Source organism: Aquila chrysaetos, chromosome 13 (genome assembly GCF_900496995.4).
Source record: "Aquila chrysaetos chrysaetos chromosome 13, bAquChr1.4, whole genome shotgun sequence".
Lineage (NCBI taxonomy): Eukaryota > Metazoa > Chordata > Aves > Accipitriformes > Accipitridae > Aquila > Aquila chrysaetos.
Genome location: NC_044016.1, coordinates 7,346,104 through 7,370,295, shown reverse-complemented (window position 1 = coordinate 7,370,295; position 24,192 = coordinate 7,346,104). Strand labels below are relative to the sequence as shown.

Sequence of the window (24,192 nt, the reverse complement as noted above, 5' to 3'; positions counted from 1 at the left end):
AGTTAATCCAAGTGCTAATGGCTGCGTGGGAAGATGAAAGCATACTAGAAAGCTTGTCCTGTACAGATCTTATTACCATAATCTTTTAAATACATCTGACAAGACTTCCTGGAAGCAACAACAAGTAGATTTACAGGAAGAAACTCAAACCAGGATTTTCTCTGGATTATTATTTTAACAAAACAAAGATTTCAATTTTTAAATGAATGTAAGGTTTTTGTAGGGAGAATTCCCAATATAATACACTGGATTGTAGGAGATGCAGTATCAGTTACTCAGTACTTCAGAAGTACTCCAGCTAGCACTGACTAAGCACTCTTCCTAGAGATGCCCAGAATTGCAAGGTTCACCCTCTTCCTGAAAAAAGCCCTCAAAAAACCTCACTCAGACCTTCAGCCACACAGTAAGGGTAGGATGCACATCATAACCACAGCAGCATAACTGGCTAATCTATTTCTTTGTATACTTAGGGCAGGAAAAAAAACACAACCACCCAACAATGCTTTGAAATGTTCACAAAATTCAATTGTAAATCAGTATCTCATGTCTCAGATCAGATTTCCTTTACAGAAGTTCTGTACCAAAAGATTGTGTGAGTTGGTTTTTTGTTTTGGTTTTTTTTGTTTGTTTGTTTTGTTTTGTTTTGTTGTTTGTTTGTTTTTTTTAAATACAGCTGTTCTGACACTCAAGCTAAGGTCAAAATTAAAATCTCCCATACAGAATTTGTTAACTTCATGCAAAATTTAGTTACAAGCACCAGCATTCTATTTGGAAATAGTCTAGTTTTTGAGAAGGGTCTCTAGCCATTTTATTTGTCTACAAGCATTTTATCTTCCCTTCTTTATTAAAAACAGGATATTCCTTATCAAAGTCCATCTAATGAGTCCAAGAAACCTTCCTTGATGCAACAAGCCACACATTGTAACTGAAGCCTAGTTAATTTCCTCTGTCATTGGCATCTATAATTGCAAATCACTTACAGTTCTATAACAATTGCCCCAGGTTTAATTTCATCCATCTCCATGAAAGCAAAGCACTTGGTGCTAGTAAACCTTTTCTTAGGCTTGTAGTGTTTGAATTCAAAGAAAATAGCTGCACCTAGGGTAGAAAATGGTTTAATAGAAAAGTTAGCAATTATGGTCAATAGTTATCTGAAAACTTATCTACCATTAAGATGGTCTACATATGTTGGAGGGAATTATCTCTGACACTTCTGTTATTTACTCAAAAGCTATACTATGTTCTTACAATGCTCATCACACAGGAGTTTGTACTCTTCAGTCAATTACTCATATCCAGGTAACAGTTTGTCCAGTGACTAAGAAGGTGATAAGGCAGCTCAATACCTGTGTAGTAGAGCAGACTGCTGCATTTTTATCTCTTTTCATTCCTCCCTTGTCTGCAAGTCATCACAATGACCGATTTGAAAGAGACAGGATGCAAAGGTCTATTTTTATCCTCGTCTGGATCTTGAGCCCTGCAGCAGCAGCAGCTCAGGCACGGCCTGTTTATTAGATCAGGAGCAGCCTAGTGTCTACACTTCCAAAGCTCCTGGGCCCTGTTTCAGGTCTTTGATACTACCTACCTTTTGTTAGTTTTTCAATGTGTTTCTGAATCTCTATGTCCACATTAAAATGGACATACGTGTCCTCCTTCCTCAAAGCCACAGGAGTATCTTGCACAGGAGTCAGATCTATCCCATTCAAATCTGCAGGAAAGAAACAGCATGAAAATGGCAGAAGCTTCTCAGACTTTAAGGTCCTGCTTTAAGAGGTTTACGAATCACTCCTAATACTACCACAAGAAGTTAATGCACACCTGGATTTTCCCCCTAAACTTAAAAAAAGGGGGCAATCATGCCCCTTCACAGTCAGTGAATTTTCTTGTTGGTTGCAACATGAAAGCAGGTGAAGTTCTGACAATTCTTAAGATGAAAATTTTGAATTACCCCCCTCTATTTTTAAGAGCACATTTCTTTCTGCTGCCAGCGAAGGATTCCATTCCCTCTGCAAGCGGGACTCCAGCAGGGCTTCAGCACTTCAGCTGAACCGGAAGAACGGGATATGCACCAAAGGCTGCCCTCCACACCGGGTCTGCGGGGCACGGCTTATACAAGCGGTATATGCCCTGCTTTGCTGCCTAGACTCAACGTGCACTATTCCCCTTGGGTTTTCCACAGGCAGAGGCATGGTGGGGCCATGGGTTGGACTCCAGCTCTCAGCACCAGCCACCAGTTGTGCTGCTCAGGCACAGCCACCACAGACAATATTGTTTCTCACTAAGCCTCCACTGTTCACACGAGTACATTTGTCCTCTTAGTCCTTCTCCTCTCATTACTGATCCCTTTCCCTCAGGTGGAGCAAAGTTGCCAACGACGTGGCCAAGATTACAAGTACAGAGCACGTGCACTGTGCCTGGGGTACAGGCACAAGGCTGGGGCCCTGGAGCACCACTGATGCACTTCATCCAGGGAGCGGGCTGGGACCGCCGATGTTACATCAGGAGCAAACCTCTCTCCAAACCTGCAGAAGAGCAGCCTGGTATAGAACCAAGGAAAACAGCTACTAAGCATCTTCAGACTCCTAATAGGGGCAAAATGACTTCTCAGAGTTACTTTTCCTCACCAAAAATCTTGAGAAAAAAAGTATAAAAAGTCACCATTAGCAGACTAGGCGATAGCCTGCCCACACACACACACTTTTTAATCCTATTTTCTACATCGTTACTTGGCAGCCACCATTTATAGGAGCTTGCAAATAGAGCGCCACATGTTAACAGAAAGACTTGTTGGGAAAGTAAGCCTAGTGATATAGAGTAACCCTTAGCTCCAGAAAGGAAATGAGAGCTAGCTCTGAAGGCAAGCAACAGTTTTAACAATACGTAATAAGTTAAGAAAGACAAACACTTCAGTGGCAAGGAACAACGAATGTTTGCTTTACAAGTTCTGATAAGTTCCAGGATCCCGTCAGGGCTGGTATTTTCCTGTTGGCCAAGAGAAACTCAGCATTAAAGAATTAAATTTGATTAAACCCACATCCATCCAGCTAGCCCCACTACTGAAGTCACCCATCCCTCAGCTTTCTGCCACACTAGAGACAAAAAGATCCACAAGCGACTGAAAGAAATAGAGCCCAAAGAATAGTTACACAATCTAAAAATAATGCTGCAAACCTAAGGCAACACCATAAACAAAGAAGTACTGCATGTTTCCAAGACTGAAACCACAAAAAGGCAGTTGTATCAGCTAGGGAAGGCAAGAGTCATGCTTCAGCTTCCACCCAAACCAAGTGAACTCCTCAAAGGTCTAGAGAGAAGTGGAAGGTTTCACCGTTGAAAAAATCATCACAGGAAGCAGGATTAGATAAAGCTTTCTAGCTATATATTTTGGCAGGTAACACTTCAGAACATCACTGGGATTCAAGTGACATTCAATACTGTGACCCTTACTTCTGCCAAAGAACTTGTCTGGTGGAGGAAGCACCTGATCACACATCTAACAAGTATTTTATCCCTACGTTTGGTATTCAATAGCACTTCTAAAGAGGACACTTACAAGGTCACTATCACAACTGAAAATAACTAGAGGCTGTTGGCTCAGCTACACATTTTTATATGATAAACAAAAAAATCATATACCTCAAAAGACTGTAAAGATAAGCAGAAGTCAAGCAGGGCAGGTTAAGGGGTAAGCAATTCTGACTACAGGGGCTTCCTGCTAAGAAATGGGGAAGAGGCAGATGCTCCCACTAGAAAGAGTCTGAATGCCAAATATCTCAGAATCAAGCAAAAGACATCAACCATGTTGTCATCTGAAACAGTGAGAAATCCTAATGTTGCCTGTCCTGGACTAACAGAGACAGAGGTTCTTCCAGGTTCATGGAGGCTCTCCAAGGGGAGGCTGTCGGCCCACCAGGCTTTGGCCAAAATATTTCACTGCCAAGGCTAAAACATATTTTATTCCACTTGCAAGCTTTTCTTCCCAGCTTCATAGCCATTCCTCTAAACCTTAAGCCTTGGTAAGATGATCTTTGTTTTACTAAAAAATTAGGTTAATGACAGGGCAAGAATAGAGTCAGCGGGCTGTGGTTCACCATCTCCAAAAAGCCCAGAGACCAATACGTGTTGGGGAGTACAAGCAGTCCAGACAGATCTGTACTTAAGTCAGCTGAAGAAGATGGAGTAGAGAAGTACAGTCTGCCAAGTCACTGATACTCAGCTCCCAGCATGGGGAAGGCACCCTGGGAGCACACAGATAAGCACGTCTCCTGCAGCGATTCACCTCCCAGTATTCTCAAATAGAGAATTTTTCACCCTTGATTAAAGCAGAAGCCTTAAGTCCACAACAGAAAATGCAAGTACCAACAAATATTTTTCCCAGCAGGTTGAAAAATCAATACAGCTTTCAGAAAACGCACTCTCTCCGAACTAGAAATGAGGAGCCAGGAACAGAAATCATTACCCTTTACACTGACTGTGATGTAAGGATCAATGCACTGCCCAGCATCTTTCAGACCAATTTTCTCTATGTTGATTGTGAGTAATGTCATCCCGGGTTCAGATGGCAATCTGGGTAATAAAGTACCTGGAAAGAATAAAGCATATTATTAACTTTTTGTGTCACCTTACAGCAAACACACATCATTTGACGGATTTCAAAGCCCACACAAAAAAAAAACCAACCTAGAACTGCCTCAAGTCAAATGAATTCATGGTATTAGTTTTTTATAAGAACAGAGAGGAACTTTGTTTAAAGTGTTCTTTCTTGCTCTCATGCAGAATAACTCATTGGTGGAACTCACTTTATATAATTTTTAAGGATTAAATTTGGGAAGCTGGATTCAATCTGCAGTTACAGGAAGTTCAGACACTTAATCAGGAGTTCCACCCCATTGAACATGGCTTGGCTTCATGTTGAAGATTTAGACTGGGAGAATAAGGAGGAAAATGGCATTGTTGCAAATCCCACTGGACATAAGGGAACCAGAAGAGAGATTCTTCCTTATCTAAGTTCTACTGGCCTCTACTTAAAGGGGAAAAAACCAAAACAAAACAAAAAAAGGTGTTTCCACCCCCACCCCATTCCCTTCTGCCTTAAGGAAGCAGTTCCCAGCTCTGCATCAAGAACATTTAGCATCAAAACTTCATGGTCAGCCCAAATGAATCCTCACAGTGCTGAGGAAGACAATGCAGCTGGCAAGAAATCTAAACTGTTCAAACTCACTAAAAGCCATGAGATTCTGTCATCAACAATGGAATAGGTTTCTCCATGCTGATTTTAGCAAAAACTAGCAGGCTGCAAGCCTCTCTCCAGTGTTAGATGAATAAGCACCAAGACAGAAAATCCTTAGACTCATGAGCAAGCTTGATTTAAAGTTTTGGTTTCCTAATTAAAAAAAAAAAAAAAGTTATCCCAAGTCTTGAGATCTAACAAAGTAATAGTTTCCTTTGGCAAGTCCAACATGGGTTTTCCTTGATACTTTTTTTCCTTTTGATCTGCTTGAGGAGCTGGAGAACCAAGGAGTTTTTGTCCTATTAGAGAGACTGGCTTTGCAGCAGGGGACCATGTATTCTGCTCTTAGAACTAGAGCCACAGCTTCAGCAAGATTTCATGAGCATTCCCACACTCAGTCCCTCTTTCAGAATCATCAGTAAGACTTGAATTCACATCCATGATGCAGTACGTTTCTGTATTTCCTGTCTTGGCTGCTAGCAGACTCATGACCTCCAGGGTACTGCATCTGCGGACACTTCACAATATATCACGGCAGAATTCTACCCACCATTCTGAAGTAATGGGACCAACTTCTGACTATAGTATCAGAAACATTAAAAAGCAAATTATGAGAGAACACCCATTTCTGCAAAGCAGCATACATGCTCTAGTTAATCTTGCTGTCTCTTTTGAACAGAAGTTGAAAGGCAGCGTTCTTATTTCAATCTAAATGAAGGTAGAAGCAAGCCCGTCTTCTCTTTGGCACAAAACTTTGCTCTGCCATCTTTCAGTTGTCTCCTAAAAGCAGCATGCCCCCCAAGAGCCAAGAAAAACTGTAACCTTCAGTTTTCCTATCCATCACTCAAAGGGACTAAGCAATGGGACACTTGACAGAAAAATCACCTGAAAGATGCATCAGACTGGCATTTATCATGAAAACAGTGGCTTAACAAAAATTATTCTGTTCTTGAAAAATGCTTTCCAGAATGTGTGAAATTGCAGAGGTGCAATGAACAGAAAAGTCAAGCTCACTTCCAGCAGGTAAGAGAACAGTATGACAGATGGTCTCCAAGAAACACAGTTTCCTTTCTGCCTCAGCAGGGTGAGCAGCCAAGCCAGCAATAGACTAAAGCAGCTGACTGTAACCTGTCTCATGCAAGCCGCAGCCACCCAAGCAGGTCTTTCACTGAAGCCTCTGTAGTCATTTCATATAGGAGCCATTAGCTGACAGTAACCTCTCTATGGTATAACTTCACTAGGGCTGGGCACCGCACTGCCAGTCTGCCACCATGGCTTGGGCCCGTTAGCCTTCAGCAGGCTCACACTGAGGCTTTTCATGAGAAAACTGCCAGTCATTTCGGACACAACCACGGGGCATCATTGCCAGAGGGGGAAGGGAGCATCTACAGATGAAATAAATGTCCTCCTACAAGTGCATTTCAGATACACAAAGGTGAGCCAACCCAACAGCTCACTCCCACCAAGACACAGGCGTTCAGTCTCTCTGTTCCCAAACCCCGATTCAGAGAAAAGTGAAAAAGCGACAAGTCTCCTGCTGAGTTCACAAATGGAAATGGTTCACAGAAGAATCCATTGCCAGCACAGCACTGGAATAAAGAAGTATATAACCAGGAGAAAGACAGGAAACCTTTGCTGTTAGAGGCAGCAAGCCATTGGTCAGTTCAGCTCCACACAGCACAGAAGTCTAACTACATAAGTACTCTTTGTGTAAGATTTCCCATAAAATGTGTATTCCACTAAAGAAAAATCTAGCTACACCTACCTTTGGCTACACTGCAAGTCAAAATGTCTTTATTAGCACAGTAGGACTTCTAGAGAGCTGTGTAAGGTGCGTCACCAAATACAACTTTCCCTTTTTCTGGTACTGAAGGGAAATTAAGATCAACACATAGATGCTTAGTACTATGTTACCAAGGATTGTATTTCGAGGCTTGAAACTAAGAGCTGAATGAAGAACATCACAGCTACATGAATACAATCAAAGAAATAACTGTATATACTAAAAGGTTATCATACCTTCATTGGCTCCTGGGTTAGATGAATGGTGCAATGTGATAACGATGAAGCCATGCATGTAGAAGACAAGACCATGATCAGTTAGACAATACAGTTATGCACTATGGATTAAAGGCATATAGAAGGAAGGAGCGCAACACAGTTCTATCAATTCAATATGCAAAGTCCACTTTACTTACAAGGCTCACCCCAGAAGGCTGCAAACTGCTTTTGTTTAAGCCTCATCACCCAGAGAAAGATCAACAGACCAACCTCCAATCAGGCAAGAAACACCACACTGATTTACATTCAATGGGGAAACAAGATCTGTGTTCAAGTAGTACAAAACCACCTTAGGGGTTTAGATTGTTGTAGCTATCGGGAAGTTTACCTTAATGCAAAAGAAATTCAGAAAAGTGAGATATGCAGTTTATTGCTTAGATGACAATGGAAAATATCAGTAAGTTCAGGAGTTGCTCTCACCTCCTCTTAAAAGCATGGTCTTACTGAGGAATAATTCTGTAAGAAGGTATATGCCCCAAACCTCTCCTCTTTCCAGTTTGGCTACCCTATTTCTTTGAAAATAATTTAACTGTCCATTCACTCTGTCTATCATCAACTTAAATTCTTTCTTAAGAATATACACAGCTTCTATGTCCGCTATATGCATACAGCTCTAACGGGTTGCACATAGGTAACCGTTGGGACTATGATAATGGTCACGGCTTTATTGATTCACCACCATATCAAGAGCTACTCAAGGTCTCTCTGCTGTACTTTGGACAGACAGAATGGATCTTCATAAATGGATTTATCATGGTGAATGAAAAGGATCAAGATAGTAAATGTCAGTAATAAAATATCACAATATATTACAGCCTATTTGTGAGCTTAGCATAAACAACTGTAGACTGTGCATACCTACATCAGTATAGCCTGCAGGGATCATGTTCAGTAGCATGCATTGGCTCAGATCTAAGGACAGAGATGTGTTTTCTCCAGGCATAAGTAATGCAGTACCCCAGCTCTTTCAACCATAATTTCAGTACTAGTTTCCCTACTTGTTATCTCCTTCCTGAAATACAAAGTTTGCCAACCTGCTCTGAAACTAGAAACTTGTTTCTTGTGCAAAGAAACCACACAAGGAATCAAAAGAATCTCTGTTGGAACATCCTACTCCTTTACCTGTTAAATTGTCAGAAGCTGAAGTTACAGGAAGACCTTCTCTAGAATGCATAGGTATATCCAGTTCTACAAGTGCTTTCACATGGACAAGGACTTAAGCTATCAAAACCAAAGCTAGCCCCTTCTTTATCCTCTCAGAGCTTGGCTTTAGTCTAAGCCATTGTCTCACCAGACTATGCAACACAAAAATAATCAGCAACGACTTATCACATCTCTAGCAGGATGTGATGCTCCTTGCAGGAGAAACATTGCCACAATTTACATTTGAATGCATTTGAAACTTCACATACTACAGTTAAGAAAGTGCATGGAATGAGAATACTGAGTTTGAACAAGGAATAAAGGCTAATTATTTGAAGTAGATGGTACCACCCTCACAGGTTATCCACACAACTGTTTTGCAATAAGATATTGTTTGCTGAGAAAAAAAAAATCCACTGGCCACCTTTGTGGTTCTCCAATACAGCATTAGAGTTTACATGAGCCTGTTGCTTCTCACCCGAACTTTTCAAATCACAGGTGGAAAAAGGGGCTTCTCAGAGACAGAACTTACACATGCTACATAGACTGGCATGGCAAGGCTAGTGCCCCTACCTGGAACTCTAGCAGGAAAAGAGTCTGGAGACCCTGCTCCAGCTCCTCCTTCCTCATCATCCTCCTCAAACTCCAAGTGTTCCTCTTCTCCAGGTGCTAAAATCTTCCTGTAAAACGTGAAAAAGAAGAATGAGACCAAAGATCCATCATCCAGATTTCAACTCACAAGTCAGCATCTGAATATAGAGCAGGAGCAACATGCTTTAATGTCTTTTCATACTTCTTAACTACTACCTGTACCTGTAGACTCTGACAGAGATTGCAGGAGCTCAGCCCAATAGAAAACACAGAGTCTAAAAACAAGAGACAATACTGAGGCATGTAGGGATGTACCGAGTCCTGATTTTACCAAAAGCATGGGCTTGATGTTTAGTGGTACCTAGACAAACAGAGTTTGTAAGTTCTTTTATTAACCAGTTTACCCAAAGCAGTACAGCAAGTAGGTGGCTCTTGAAATTCTAGTATTTCAGACATACACCAGGTCCAGGCTATGCTCCCTTTCAGATAAGTATCTGTACCTGAAGTGACCCAGTTCTCTCTTACCTGAGTGGGACAGGCTGAACATCAAAGGGGAACTCCTTATTATAAGTGAGGATATTCTTTAAGACTGCAGAGACGGGAAAAAAATAAGAATCCATATCCATAAACAAGCATTAATTCTACTACTTTGCACAGCTATGTCCATTCTCACAGCATCTTCACACACACAGATAATAATAATATTTAAAAAACCAATCAGATCATACAAAAAAACCACCCAACAAGCCCTCTCTCAGATTTTAAACACCAGTACAGTCCTGATCAGAGCTGTATCACTGTAACATTCAGATAGGCTAACTGCAACTCCAGCACATAATCACCACCACACTTACACAGACAGGGAAGATTAACATGGCAATAACCAAAAGCATCGTGAGAAAAAGCTACAGGCCCCAGGGTAATGGTAGCAATCTTTGGTGGCTATTGAAAGGAGGGTTATGCTGTTACTGGCATCAGCTCCAAACAGATTGAAGTCTCCAGAACTGACACAATTCAGCACACATGTAGGCTGCACATTCAGACAGCCACCGCAGGAGTCCAAGCATGCTGGTAACACATAGCTTAGTTGAGAGTTCCTATTTCTTCGTGCATGCGTTTTGGGTTTTTTGTTGTTGTTGTTGGGTTTGTTCATTTGTTTTTTCTTTTTTTCTGCCCTCAGATGTCTGGGCAGATTGACAAAATTCAGAAGAGATACAGTGCAACATCTGAGCATCAGGCCCCAGAGACACTGACTATACTCTCCAGCATTTGGTGGAGAATGGCTTTGCCATTTGTATTGGAAATTTATTCAAGTTTTAGTAATCACAACTTTAGCTGTTATTTCCAAAAGCATTTACGAGTAAAAAGCAAAACTTCCAAAAGCATGTGAAAGAAATAAGCATTTCATGATGGCTAAAGGGTCTAAAAATTTACAAGAGAACGCCTGCAGGGAGAGGCACTCTCCTACCAGACAATGAGTATCCCAGACTGGGCAGGGGGAGAGGAGGTATTAAAACTGAGTCCTCTCACTGAGCCTCACTTTGCAATAAGCCCTCTCAGAGCACAGGAGATATCCCCTTAGGACTACTGAATGAGAAGAAAAACCATTTTAAAACAATGCTAAGATTACACAAATACCCAGAGGTACTTAAATACTAGTTATGTTTAAGTAACGACTGCCAGGCCCCTCTGCCTCTGCACACTACAATTCAGCCAGCGTAGGAGAGCTTCCCTGTCTGTCTTCACATTCACATCACTCAGCATGGGCTCCATCATTAACTTACCAGACACAATCTGAATGGTACAATGAATAAAGAATCCCTCAGAGAAACTATAAAGAACGCAAAAGGTCTTCGCAGTCTTTGCTCAGTCTGATTTTTTTTCTGATTTCTGTACTACCACCTGAGAGGTTAGGTACTACCTGATTCCAGCTGGTCACAATACATAAATACATAGAAAGCTCTAAGCTGCCTTCAGTCAGAGATGACAGACAAAACTGATGCCAAGTCTCTCTCTCTCTCCAAAGAACTATGCTCTGAGAGATCAGTAATGCAGATCTCAACACAGTGGTGAAGAATCACAGCCACTTCCCAACAGAAAAGCAGCTGATTAATAGCAGACAGTCACCTTCCAGCGCAGCTGAGGTTCAGGAAATGAAGGGGATTTTTATCACTCTCAGAATTCCCCAGCTCTTGGAGAGCTACATCATACTGGAGACAGAAAGTGAAACCACCCCAGGCAGAAAAACCTCGGTAAAGCGAAATCTCTTACAGATCACAGGCACGTTGTACAGATGCAATAGAAATGACAGTAGTTCTCCTCCCATCTCCCAAAGGTTGGTAAGCACTAGATTCCTCTCTCTTCCCAGCAACCAGTTTCTCTCACTACGTGAATGAACGTCCCCTGAAAAAACCTTCTAGTAATACATTTCCATCATCACTAGAGGGCACAAAATACTCCACTGATACGGGTACAGGAAAAAGGCAAACAGTTTTACAGCGCCTAAAGTCTTGATGCTGCCCGGAGGCAGAGCCGAGCATACACCCCCCTGCCACAGAGCCGCGGCCACGCACACGGGCCCTGGTACCAGACCTGCCCACGGGAGTACGCGGCTTTCGGACATCCTGGCAGTGATGCTGAGCGTTTAGCTCAGAAACACTTCTGGAAACACCATCCAGAATCTCCTGCCTTTTGCCACAGAAAGCTGTGGATCAAGTTTTTAAAAGGCCTTCAAGTCTGTCTCATCACCAATAGCAAAAAGTTTTGCAGAGTTGTAATATGGCAATCTAGTAAACCACTCCTTTAAACATCATCAGGATAAGAAGTGGATCTACAGCACTCAGCCTGGTGAAATACTTATTCAAAGCCACTACAAAAAAGCAAAGCAATAAAACAGCAATGCAACAATCATCCTTTGAGGAAAAGGAAGATCCTCTTTACATCTATCACAAGTGTGAGTTTCAGATGATTTAAATAAAAACAACCAGATCACAGGAAAACAAACAAACAAACATTTGGTTACAAGAAACAGAAATCTCCATTGCAATACTGCATAAGGCACCCAAGCTTTAAAAGGCTGGTTTGGGCTTTTTTGGTTTTTTGTTTTTAAAAACACACATCACCTCTGGGAGAAAGAGCACTTCCACTCTGTAATGCTGTAAATCATAAAGCATGATTCACAGAAAGTTCTCCATGTGTGTAATTAATGGGCAGATCCCAGCATCGTGGTCTCCATTTATGTTACTTTTCCAACAGAAATCTTAAAAATACTGTTCTGCAGGCTCTCATGCAGAAGCTGCCTTTTCTTTTGTGACGTTAGACAATATCACATTGATTTTATCAGCAGTTGGCTCTCTCTTGAAAGATTTCAAAAGAGATTATCAACATGAGCCGTAAGACTGGTACACACTAACTTGGTAAAGACCACTGTCCATTTAGACTTTTAGTGATAGCCTATGATACCTGTACTGATTTACTTTTTTTAAATAGACAAGACAAAATAATTCAGATACCAGGCTCCCAGTACAACCCAGTATCTACTTCTCTTATGGTACATATACACCAAGTTTGAAACTAGTCGCTTAGCAGCTAGAATTATCTATCACACACAAACACAGGCACACGCGATGTCCCAGCCTATCCATTTGTAATGTGTATTATAACACTGGTATAAGCTTTCACAAGAAAAGGATTTGTGAGAGCCAGTGTGTTAGCAATGATTTCACACAGTGTAGTCTCAAAAGAACTATTTGTATGTATGGACCCTCCTGTAGCATTACTCTAGCACAAAAGATTCAGTGACAAATCCTATAAACAAACAAAACTAGCCAACTGCTTCACTTTCCAAGCAGCGTGAAATGCAAGCTTAAGTAGGAAGTTAGAACTTGACAACACAAAACTAAAAATAAAAGCGGAGGGGGGGGGGGGGGGGCACCGGGGCTGGTTGTTATAACAACACCAAAACCAAATTTCTCAGCCATTTTGACAGCTTCAGGCATAAAAGTAATTAAAACAAGCCAAATTGTGTGAATAGCTGTTTTCGTTCCACCCTAACAGAATGGCTTGACCTAACAAAGGAATCGCTTATTTGCGTTGCCAGCCCAGATTTTTTTTTTTTAGCTTTTTCTGGTGGAACGCAAGAGAAAATTGACAACACACAAATTAAAACACTTCACAGTGTATTTTATGAAATGGCTGGTGTTGGCCTGATTAAGATTTACTCTATTCAAGATATACTTAAAAACCACAAAACAAAGGCACAATTCAGAAAGAGGCCAGAACAATCCAAGTCAGACAGCAGCATTAAGAACATCAATGTTCAATTGTTGTTGTAGAAGCACTCCTTCTCCTCCAAGGAAAATAACTCGGTGTCTTTGAAAACTGATGGCCACACACTCTTCCTCAGTTTTAATATAGTTGCTTGTTGTATGAGGCACGGGCTGAATGCACTTTGCACTGTTAAAAAGGTTTTTTGACAGCTAAAAATCAATTCTCTGATGGAGGGTAAGATAAGCAACAGGACTGTTGCACTGTAATTGAAATTTTGGCTTTTAAGAAAAGGAAGCATTTCAAGGGAAGCTTTATGTCTGTTGGCAGAATGTAAATTCTGACTAAACCCTTCAATAGTCACTTTTTTTGATTTGTAGAACAGTTTGATCAATTAAAACCTGATTCCTCTCCCTCTTCCACCATTCAGTCACTCACAGGGCATTTGCACAACGAAGTCTAAAATCCACAGTCATTAAATGATTACATTTTAAATACTTTGTAAATGGAGAGCAGAGGTATCTATACAAAATAAGCCCAAATCAGAGGATGCAGAGGCCAGACATGCAATATGTATACTGAGAAAGACCTAATACTTCCAACATATAGTTAAACCCTTTCCTGAGTTAAGAGTCTTCACAGACCTAGCAGTCTTGTAACCTACCTTCACTTTCCATTTTCAGGGAACAGTTTAAAAGCATTTGGACTCTATGTTTTGGTAGAGACATTAGGAAGCTCAGTTCAATGCCCTGCTTCTTGACAAGTTTCCCTGTAGGATCCTGTGCCGGTTACTTCGAGAATGGGAGTGCAGAGAAATTCAGCTTATTCATGAAGTGTAAACACTTGCCTGCCCATCATGTTTATCCCAACATCCCCCTTAATGATACAACTGTGACAGGAACAAAATAAAACCAGCTTTTCCTAGCATGAAAGAAGCTATTCCACATCTCCTGTTCCCCAAGAATTGTAGAAACGTTAGCATTCAGGATAATATTGCTTAGATGTGGAAGCTCTGATTATAAGGATGCTTTGAGAACAAAGCAGCCAGTGTTACGGGAAGGAAAATGTAGCAGATAAATAGATACTTCCTACATGAAAAAGTTATTTCTGGATTGACATACCAAGAACTGACCCAGGAGCAGTTGGGAAAAAACAACATCACACACAACCCTTCAAAGACTGACTCACATCCTCACTTTGACTCTTAACTTTGTTAGTCTGGTAGCATTACAGTGGTAGGTGACAGGTGATTGGCTACCATGAGCACAAGTTAAATATTTTCAAAAGAAAAAATAAATTTCATGCTGCAAGGAGGAAGACCGCAAAGTGTTGAAATTCAGTTCAAATAAGAAACATGCGGGTAAATTTTCCAGCTGATTATATACTGTACTACTGATAGCTTAAATTACTATTTTGTGCAAAAATTAGCAGCACCCAGAGAATTACTTATTTGAGAATAAAGATGAATACATTATCTGAAACATTAGGACTACTATACTTTGAAATTACCCACATTACATTCCTTAATACACATCAGGTTTTGTCTACGTGGTAACAGATATTTGGAAGAACCACCTAAAACCAGCATTACTTACTGTCAAACCACGTTGTGGTCAGTCAGTATTCACGATACTGTCTTATTTTCCACTGTAATGATAAATGTCACTCAAAATACAAAGATACTACTTACTTGGTTCCAACTTCTTCAAATCCTCAAGCTTAAATTCATCCTGTGATTGGGTGGACTAGGACATTACAAAGAAAGAGTTAGATCTTAGTATGCACCTTCCCCTCAGACAGAGCTACCGTATCTTAGAATAAGCATGCAATGTGCTTCCTTTGTTCAAGCATACCAGGTTACTTCAAAGCTAAGTCCTAAACATCCCAAACAAAATCTCTCCAACAGAGGCTAGGTTCACAGGTGAGGCAGAAAGTACATTACTTCTCATTTATTGAGAACAAACTTACCCCATGTTCCAAGCTCTAATGCAAAATAAATTCTTTTAAAGCAACTAGTTGCTCTTTCATACTTACTACACACAGGAACATTAAGAGAGAGGGACTTGTTTTAATTCTTCCCCGATCAAGTTGTTCTGAAGCAAGATCAGCTGTAAGACTGCACTGCAAAGTGATACTCCAACAGGAGCATTCACAGTTCAAGACACACATCCAACATTGTAACACTGGCAGAAATTACAGTATACAGGATGAGCTTGACAAAACACTCAGCTAAGAGCTCACTGCACATGGAAGAGGGATTCCCACCTCTCTTTTCTCCAACTCTGACGATGCAGTTGCCTCATCTGTCTGTAGCATGTCTGCTTCTCAGTAAGCCTATTTGATTTACTAACTCAACAGTAAAGTTTTTTATTTTTTATTCTGGGGTAGTTCACCAACAGTTTGGTAAGCTGAACTAGCCTATTCCGAGACGACAAGTGCCAGAGCTGGCATAAGGGAAGTGGTGTAAATAAGAGGACTGACACTGAACATCCTCTTTTAGGCAGAAGATCAGGTCTTGCCTACTGTGACATTGCACCCTTGGCATCTCTTAAGATTACTCATTGTTTTCAACATTTCTTTAAGTCCTGGCAGGTTTTGTTTTTTTTCTTGATTTTGCCAAAGTGTCAACAGGGACCTCCTGCAAGACTACAGAAGGACAGTAAAGCAGCTATACCCATACTGTTAGAAGAATGGGAAAAGATGACCACACTTACTAACTGCTTTACTGTCTTCTAAGAAACCATAACAAAACTGCAGCAAGTAAAATGCTCCCCAAAGTGAAGTGGATGAGAAGTTCTACTACCCTCACACGAGATTATAAAATCCTTGAGTTACTGCTGAGGAACTAACAGCAAGGAAGGCTGTTCTTGCAAGACATCATCTCTTCAGTTTGGCAGGTTATGACATTGCTGCCTCTTCTGCTATTGCTCTGAGACATGACCTGACCCATGAAGCTGTCCCACAATGCAGCACACCTGCCCTTGTCATAACGTCACAGTGACTCGGAGCAAGTGCAACGCTGTTCCAACAGCCCAGATTAGATCAAAATAGACAGACAGGTAGAGCTAACCAAGTAATTCTTCAAACACTGCACAGACTCAAGACTGGTCAGCCCCCACCTCATTAGTCCAGCTCCAGCATGCTGCCTAAATTGCCACTGTATCCCAGCCTCTCAGACAATTGAAGGCAGCACAATGGAGATGCTGCACCTTGTACAGCAATATGAAGCACTCAGGAGCGCAGCTGTAAGTAACATGATGCAAAATTTGCCTGTCACCACTCTTTGTTGGTAAACAGGTAATCCAGTAACCGAAACTTTGCTTCAGTTGATTCATCCCTCCCCCACCCACACTCTTTTGGACATTTCTCTCACTTCATTTTTTGTTTGGGGATAAGATTGTGCTGAGAGTAAAAGAAATTCACTTCTATGACATCAACTTCCAGTCCAGAAAAAAGCCCAAAGAGTAGCTTCTAAATCGTTATTTTCACACATTTGCTTACAGCACTGCCAGTTTTCACGAGTGCTACAAAATAATTTTTATTCTACACACACATTCTTCCTCGTGCTCTATTATGATTTGTGGAGCGGCTGAATTAGTGCAAGGGTCACTCCGGGGATCTTTTTATCCTTGCACACAGGTTATGAAGACAAACTCATCAGTTCTGAAGGACGAAAATGAGGCAAAGAACCAAAGACACAAAATGTGCAAGTAAATTCCTGTACAAACCCTAATACATGCTCATATAATCATTTAAAGGTTTTTAAGGCAGCCACCTGGGGCATCATGTTGACAACCTGGAAAGTCCAAGTGTTCAAGGTTTGTTCACTCTGTTTTCAGAAATTTTGGCTATGGCTGAAGACACTAAACTAGCTTTAAAAAGCTCTACAGTTACCTGTCACTAAAGTATGAAGTCACATGGGAAAAAGAGCTATACCTGTAAAGCTGCACTTCTTAGTTCCAAGCATGTTGCAATTTTAGCTATGGTTTTCTGAAAGGAAAAAAAAAAATTTACTTAATTTAGTACTTAAACTGTATTCTTCCATATTCACATTTTTTAAAAAATATAAATACAAACAATTGCTTTTTCTTGCAAAGACTTCAGATCTATTATTCAGTACCAGATCATTCAGCATCAAAAGCTTTTTTATACACAAGCAAGATTTTCTGAAAGCACAATAGATGAAACAGACATCTGCCACTTAACTCCCCTCCCACAGCTCATCAACACAGATTGGGGTCATTCACTCAGCAGAAAGTGTAATAATGCCTGCCACATCATAAATTGTTTATAAACTCAACTGCTCTGAAGTGATAGGGGAGAGGAAAAAAAAAAAAAAAAAAAAAAAAAAACCAAAACACCAAACCAACCAGTGCATTGCCTTCTGAGAACTTATGTGGTTTGTTCTAATTTGCCCTTTTAGGAGTCATGCCTACAGTTCCTCTGTTGGGTTTACAATCTCAGCAGACCAAGTCAACCTTCCTCAGAAGTTACAGAAGCCCAGTATCTCAGCACTGAAAAAACACAGTCTGCTTTTGTGGGTTTTGGTGGGAGAGGAAGTATAAAGGCGGATTATTTTTCTAACTTTCTATTTTTGTAATTTTAAGACATTTAAACTGTGAGTGAAGCATGAAATATATTCCTTGATTCAAACTTGTCAGCTATCTAAAATATCCCTGAGCAGAACTGTGAAGTAATTTCTCATTTTCATTTAAAAAAGTAGAAAAGAGGGAAGGGCTTCAAAATAGCCCATTGCTAGCAGTCTTAATTTGAAGACAGGGCTACTTAAGCTTTTATGTCTCACAAAGTAAGAAGCTCCAGCAACAGTCACATTTGTTTCTATTACTACCAGCTGAAAGGAGTTAAGACTTCCATAACTGATGTCAAGTGGACACAACTGCACAGTATATTTTACCTTGCCTAACCATCACAAGTTTGTTCATTAACTAAAAGGTTTTAGTGAAGAAAAACTAAGACTACTGCAGAGATAAGCGCCAAACAGAATTCAAAATGCTCTGTGGAACATTTATAGGGCAAGAAAAACAGCAACAGTGAAGCTACAAAGAAAATCAGTTTACTTTCAACGTAAGTTTTCCCCCCAGAAGGAAGATAAAAGTTGAAATACGCACCTGTAACCCATTCTCTCCTTTTAAATCAGGCAGTATAAAACCAGCTCCCCCCCAAGCTGGATGCAATGGGAGGAAAGTATTTCCTAGAGCACAACTCCAGCATCAAAGAACTTCAAGAGCATGGGCATCTGGCAAGTTACACAGCATCAGTCAAAAGCCAAAACTACCCTTTAAAGGAGGTTACGTTTTAGGCTCCAAGAGGTTTGTAGCAGCAGATAAAAACTAGGCATGCTTTCACAGCTATCTCCCCCTAGTCATCTGCCTTGACTCTCCTGCTAAGGGATGTTACTACTCCTTCTCAATCAGTTCCTGGGCCACATCTAGTTTCAATAGGCTGGGCTAAAAGCTAAGTGGCTTCAGTTTCAGTTCACCTTACACCAGGCTGAAAGTTGAAAGAGTTCAGGAGCTGAATCATAAGCAGATCAGACATCAATACCTCAAGGGCAGAGCCAACAGCTGGAGTGTGTAAAAGCCTCAGATACCTGATTTTCATCTGCTACCACGGGCTTATCAAAGCTTTCAAAGCCATTTCTCCCCAACTGGTGTCTCCTCTCGTCTTAAACGCTCTTTTACAACATGGCATTAGCCCAGACTTTACATCCTTATAGTTTATATTACTGTCCATTGCATGGAGGTCTTAGAAAAAATTCTTTTCAGCACCTTCCAGGACAGTAGCAAGTGATGCATATTAGCACAGGACACACATTTTCTCCTCTGTCCAGGATGCAGCATATGTAGTGGTGTGCTGTTTGGGAATTTTAATATAGAGCAACATCACCGCATGCTTGCATGCAACATGGCAGAGTAAAAATATTACAGCTCTATTTCTGTGAAGGTTTGTTTTGTAGTCTAGGTTCAGTCAACAAACTTCTACCTCCCTGAAATAAATTTTGCTATGCTAACAGAGATCCACAGCTGGATGTCCAGCATAGCTTGGAAAAACACAGGTTTTTTAAAAAGAAAGGAGTACGTACAGTCCTGGATTAAGTTTGACACTTTCAGACCTGCACTCCACACATGGGTGTTGTGGATTTACATATACCTTCAGGCTGGATGGGAGGATACCAGGTAGTACTACAGAAACAGATTCTCAGTCCCTCGGGTGGGAATTCACTACATCCATCCCATCGGCTGCAGTGCAACAAAAGGAATTCCTTTTTATATTTGAGAACATCTGGAAAGATACATTTGCAAAGGTAGAATCTTAAAGAGGAAGGTGTGAAGTAATGGGTAAAAGAAAGGAATCCAGAGGTTCCCTAGGGAAGGGAGGGGAAATCTCTGAGGTTTGACTACAGCTCTAACATTTGCAAAAACCCAGCTGTTCAACAGTTTGGGTGTTGACTGCTGAGCAAAGAGCATGCCTATGCTGTGTTACATCAAAACCCCTCCAACTGCACCACAGAAAGAGGGCTAGGAGTTCACAGGGTGCCAGCACACAGTCTCCATGCCCCACCACAGAATCAGAACACGTAAACAGATTTTCACATGGCTCTTATCCTCCCGGTCTCGCATGCAGAGCATTAAGTCCACACTGTAAATGATGTCTCAAGAAGCACTGCTCAATGCCCATCCCCTTTGTCAATTCACCAATAAGCTCAGCAACACCCCTGTTCCCTATCCTGCAGATTCGTAACTGTATATTCTTAAAACTGCCTGAACTAGGTACCTCCTAACAGGACAAACAACAATACAAAATGTGTGTCCTCTGGCTCCTGGAGGCTGAAGGGCAATAATGGCTCTAGAAACATATTAATTGAAGAGAGTTTGGGAGTCTTAAAATAGTAAAGAATAGGTTTTATATGGAATCTATTGAAATATGGCAAGCTCCCAGCAGGCATTATTCATAACTATTTTTTTAAGGGACCACACCCAACCCAAAAGTTAAAAATGCAGCTAAACACCGCTATCATTTTCAGCTGCAACTATCCCATGCAAAGGCTCCTTTTTGCAGCAGAGAAAACATTCTGCACCTCATTAGAAAGACTGAAGCCATAATTAACTTTGCTAGTTTGAAATAGTTAAGATTCAGTTTTATGTAAACTCGTGATTAGAAAGGGAAAAAGTCAGTTGATCTTGTAGTCAAGGTTTCTTCAGTGCAGTTGTGTGAGTAATGACTGTGCTAACTGTAATGCAGTTAAAGATGTTTGCATAAATACAGAGCCAGAGCAGAGTTTGGCTTTAAAGAGAGGTCTAGGCTGTTAGGAGACCAGTAGTTTAATGAATCATGCTAAGACTGTTCAACAGTGCTCTTATTTCAGCAAGTTCCAATTGCATAAAAAAGCATGATTTTCTAATACTGAAGAAAACTCAGCCTAGCACAAAAACAGTTACATGAGAAGCAACAACTGCGGTTACAAGAGGGCTTTAAAGGTCAAATTTATTGCACAGAGAACTGGGTGAGAGTAACTATAGCTGGAGGCAAGCTGACAACCACGACCAAACCTAACTGGAACAATTCATGTAGCAAAACACAGTGGTTGTTCATGAATGAAGATGGGATTTTTTTAGAGAATGAACGTAAAATAAAGAACAGCAGGATGCAGATGTTAAGACCAAGGTAAATCCACCAGTAACTGCATCTGTTAATAATCCATACACGCAGCTTCTAGGTGATAAAATTGTTGCACAGCCTCCTTAAAGCTGTTGCAGGGTGACTAGATTTAAACACAATGATTTGTTGTTTACAGTATTTATCTGCAGAGAAATTCTTCAACAAAATTCACAATTACTAATGAAGATTCCAGCACTGTCAATTATCCAAGTCAAGACAGGGCCTTCCCTAAGGACTAAAACTCCAGAATTATGTCCAGCAGTAGATATGAGGTGACAACCACCCAGAAGTCAAAAATGCAGGAATGAACAGCAAATTCTGGAGACTAGTCTGCTCTATCAAAGGAAGTAGCATACAGTGTTTCAAAACAGACTCTTCAGATCAAGAGCAAAAAGGCAAGATAAGAATATTTAAAAGTCTGAATTCTTACCATAAACAATACATTTATTATAAGATAAAATGATAATTGGCTCACAGTATGCCTAGGGAAGAAATTGGTGGTATCTGTCAAGTGTTGTTAGATTAACAGATTGTATGATTACATTAGCAAGTAACACACCATCAATTATGGTGTGGCCATATCTGCACTGTAACACCACCTGTGATGCATGAAATAAACCCAAACATGGTAAAAGTTTATACAGACAGATGGGACTGAGGATTTGAACCTAGCCTTGTCCTTTCCCTGTAGCTGTAAAACTAGTAGTTTTCCCTTGGTACAGAGGAATCACTGCTGAAATCCATCTTCCCCACAAAGTATGTCAAGTAAGAAACAACGACAGCTTCACAGTAATTCCCAGCAGTACGTATGGTCCTTTGGAAAACAGCTAACTGTAAATCTACACAAAGACTAGAATGAGGGTAGATCAAGCAACTGGAAATCATAATTTGCTTCACAGCCTTGTCTTCTCCAATCTATGCAATTCTGTGCGCAGCCTTGGCCAGTAATATCAGATAAGCAAACCCTGAAGTTTACACACTCTTCTACATTCACAAAAATAAAGAGGTTGCTCTTATATGACATACAGAACCTCAGAAAGACAAGATATTAGGGAAAGAGACTTTCCAGAACCAGGAAGAAATAGCATGCTGGTGGATGCATTGGCAGGAACTTACTTGAGCAAAAGTAGCTGTTTTGGTATATAGATTTTTTGAAGGGTGGCAAGAGAGAAGATACACTTCTATTTAACCAAACTGCTTGAAAACCCAGAAGCACACTAAACTCTACTCCTACACACCAAACTCTACTCCTACACACCAAGTGAATGATACTAGCGATGATAGTAATTGGTCAGGATCACTAGATTGTACTGGTTGAGCTCCTGCAGAAATAGGGAAGACCAGAACAGCAAGGAGCTTAACATCAGACTAAAAGATTTTGCTGTATGGATTTTTAAGTGCTTCTTTCAAAGCAATAGCAAGACTCTTATTCGTCATGGTAGAGGAAGGAAAAAGAATGTTCTCTCAACAAAACGTTGGGGAATTTGCTGTGTATGTGGCTAATGAAATAGGCACCACCATTTGATAACCAGGCTTAAAGTTTCAGTACATCAGCCCCTTACTGATCTGAAAAAAAAAAAAAAAAAAAAAAAAAAAAGCAAGTGATATAAATGTCAACCTCTTTTGTAAGTTATATCAGCTTTAGAAACAGGTATCACTCTGCAAGGATTCAAAAACAGCCACTCCTTATTTTTTTCTTTTCAGAAGACTATCTCCTTAAGACATGATCGCAGTTGCGCATCTAACATCTGAGGTCAGTTATCTCTGCTTCCTGAGCCCCCCAGGCCTTCCCTCATGGCTGACCTCACTCACTTCCACAATCTGGTCCAAGGTCCTTTCCACAAGATTCAGGGAACATCTGGAAGAAAAGCCCTCTGTGGTTCTGGTTCCCATACTCACAGGAGATAATGCCTCCAGAAGCGAGATTAACAGCTTCACCTTCATGAAGTAACCATATTTTCAAGAGTATCCACAGAGGGGAAACACACAGTAAAGATGACTATAGCTGAGAATGATGGAGAATGCTACCAGCAAGGGACAGAGAGCAGAAGCAATCAAAGAGTAAACAGCTGTCCAACATTAACAAGGCTCCCAAGCCTTCAGTTCAGGAAAGGTGGACCAAATCCTTCTCCAAGAATATGACTCAGTTTAAGATGATCATGAGCCTTATCTTCTTCTTTGCAGAAAGTAAACAGTACATGGAAGACCAGTTCTTTGCTTTTCTTATTGGTACATGTCGAGGAAACAGTTACAAACCTAGTAAACGTCAATTTTCAGGCAACACCATTGCTCAAAGAAGTGATCTTATGACTTGGAAATCTGGAAATACAGGGGTTCTCTAACTTGGTATTCCTGAGAAAAACATGCCTTTATACAAGACATGAAAATTTAGCAGGGTCTCATATCTCAAAAGATTGTATTTTGCTGAAAATGCTTGAGCATACGAGACCTCAGATAGCATTTTCCTCTTAAACCCTGTCACAGAACTGCATTAATACGATGCTGAGACAAAAACCAGCCCTTTCAGCTGAGGGGAGGAAAGAAGGAATAAAGTAATTTCAGTATTTTGAAAGACTATAAACAAATAACATTCTAAGAGACTACTAGGGAGTAGTCTGCCAGGACCCTTCCCAGTCAGGTGTTACATGTTAAGCTAACATCTCCCCCACAGATCCTCAATATCTGCAGTTCAAGACATTTTGTATTCAGACTTCAAAACATAAATTGTGCTAACGTTGTATAAGCAAGTTATCAAAAGGTCACCCAAAAAAAGAAACACCCAGGTTATGAAGGACTCTGGCCAGCATGTATGACATTCAATATTACACAGCAGAGCACCTGTCACATCTAATGACAGCAACTGTTTTAGCCATGCTGGGCTCTGTTTCTGTTTGCGTATATTGAGGGAGGAAAAAAGGTCTCATAAGGCTCTGGTCTGTGAGATAAAAAAAACCATAATACACATCAACATCTAGGAGTCAAGCTCCTTGCCTGAGCAAACAGTAATACTCACCTTTTGATCTTCTGTGAATTCCGAGTTGTTGTGCTGAGACTGTGCCTCTTTTTGTAGATGCCTTGCTAATCTGGATGGGGTGAAAGAAAACTGTAGAGTGGGAACAAAACACAGAAACACACACACCCCCACATCCACACCCCAGTCTCCAGAAAATGTGTCAGCCAAAACGTCCACAGACTGCTGCTCCAAATAGTTTTGAGGGTTT

At 40.7% G+C, this 24,192-nt stretch overlaps 1 protein-coding gene across 2 annotated transcripts in view; it reads right to left on the bottom strand.

The window, feature by feature from the left end:
* AIDA (axin interactor, dorsalization associated) overlaps positions 1 to 24,192 on the bottom strand; it is a 30,776-nt gene that overhangs the window by 2,780 nt on the left and 3,804 nt on the right. The window contains exons 2-10 of one of the 2 annotated variants that reach the window (XM_030035507.2): positions 23,985 to 24,054; positions 17,228 to 17,281; positions 14,982 to 15,036; positions 9,551 to 9,614; positions 9,008 to 9,114; positions 7,250 to 7,261; positions 4,460 to 4,582; positions 1,586 to 1,708; positions 981 to 1,098 (exon numbers count right to left, since the gene is read on the bottom strand). In XM_030035507.2, coding sequence (XP_029891367.1) covers positions 981 to 1,098; positions 1,586 to 1,708; positions 4,460 to 4,582; positions 7,250 to 7,261; positions 9,008 to 9,114; positions 9,551 to 9,614; positions 14,982 to 15,036; positions 17,228 to 17,281; positions 23,985 to 24,054 — 726 coding nt within the window. The remainder of the gene's footprint in view (positions 1 to 980; positions 1,099 to 1,585; positions 1,709 to 4,459; positions 4,583 to 7,249; positions 7,262 to 9,007; positions 9,115 to 9,550; positions 9,615 to 14,981; positions 15,037 to 17,227; positions 17,282 to 23,984; positions 24,055 to 24,192) is intronic. The other variant, XM_030035508.2, reaches the window with a different exon arrangement.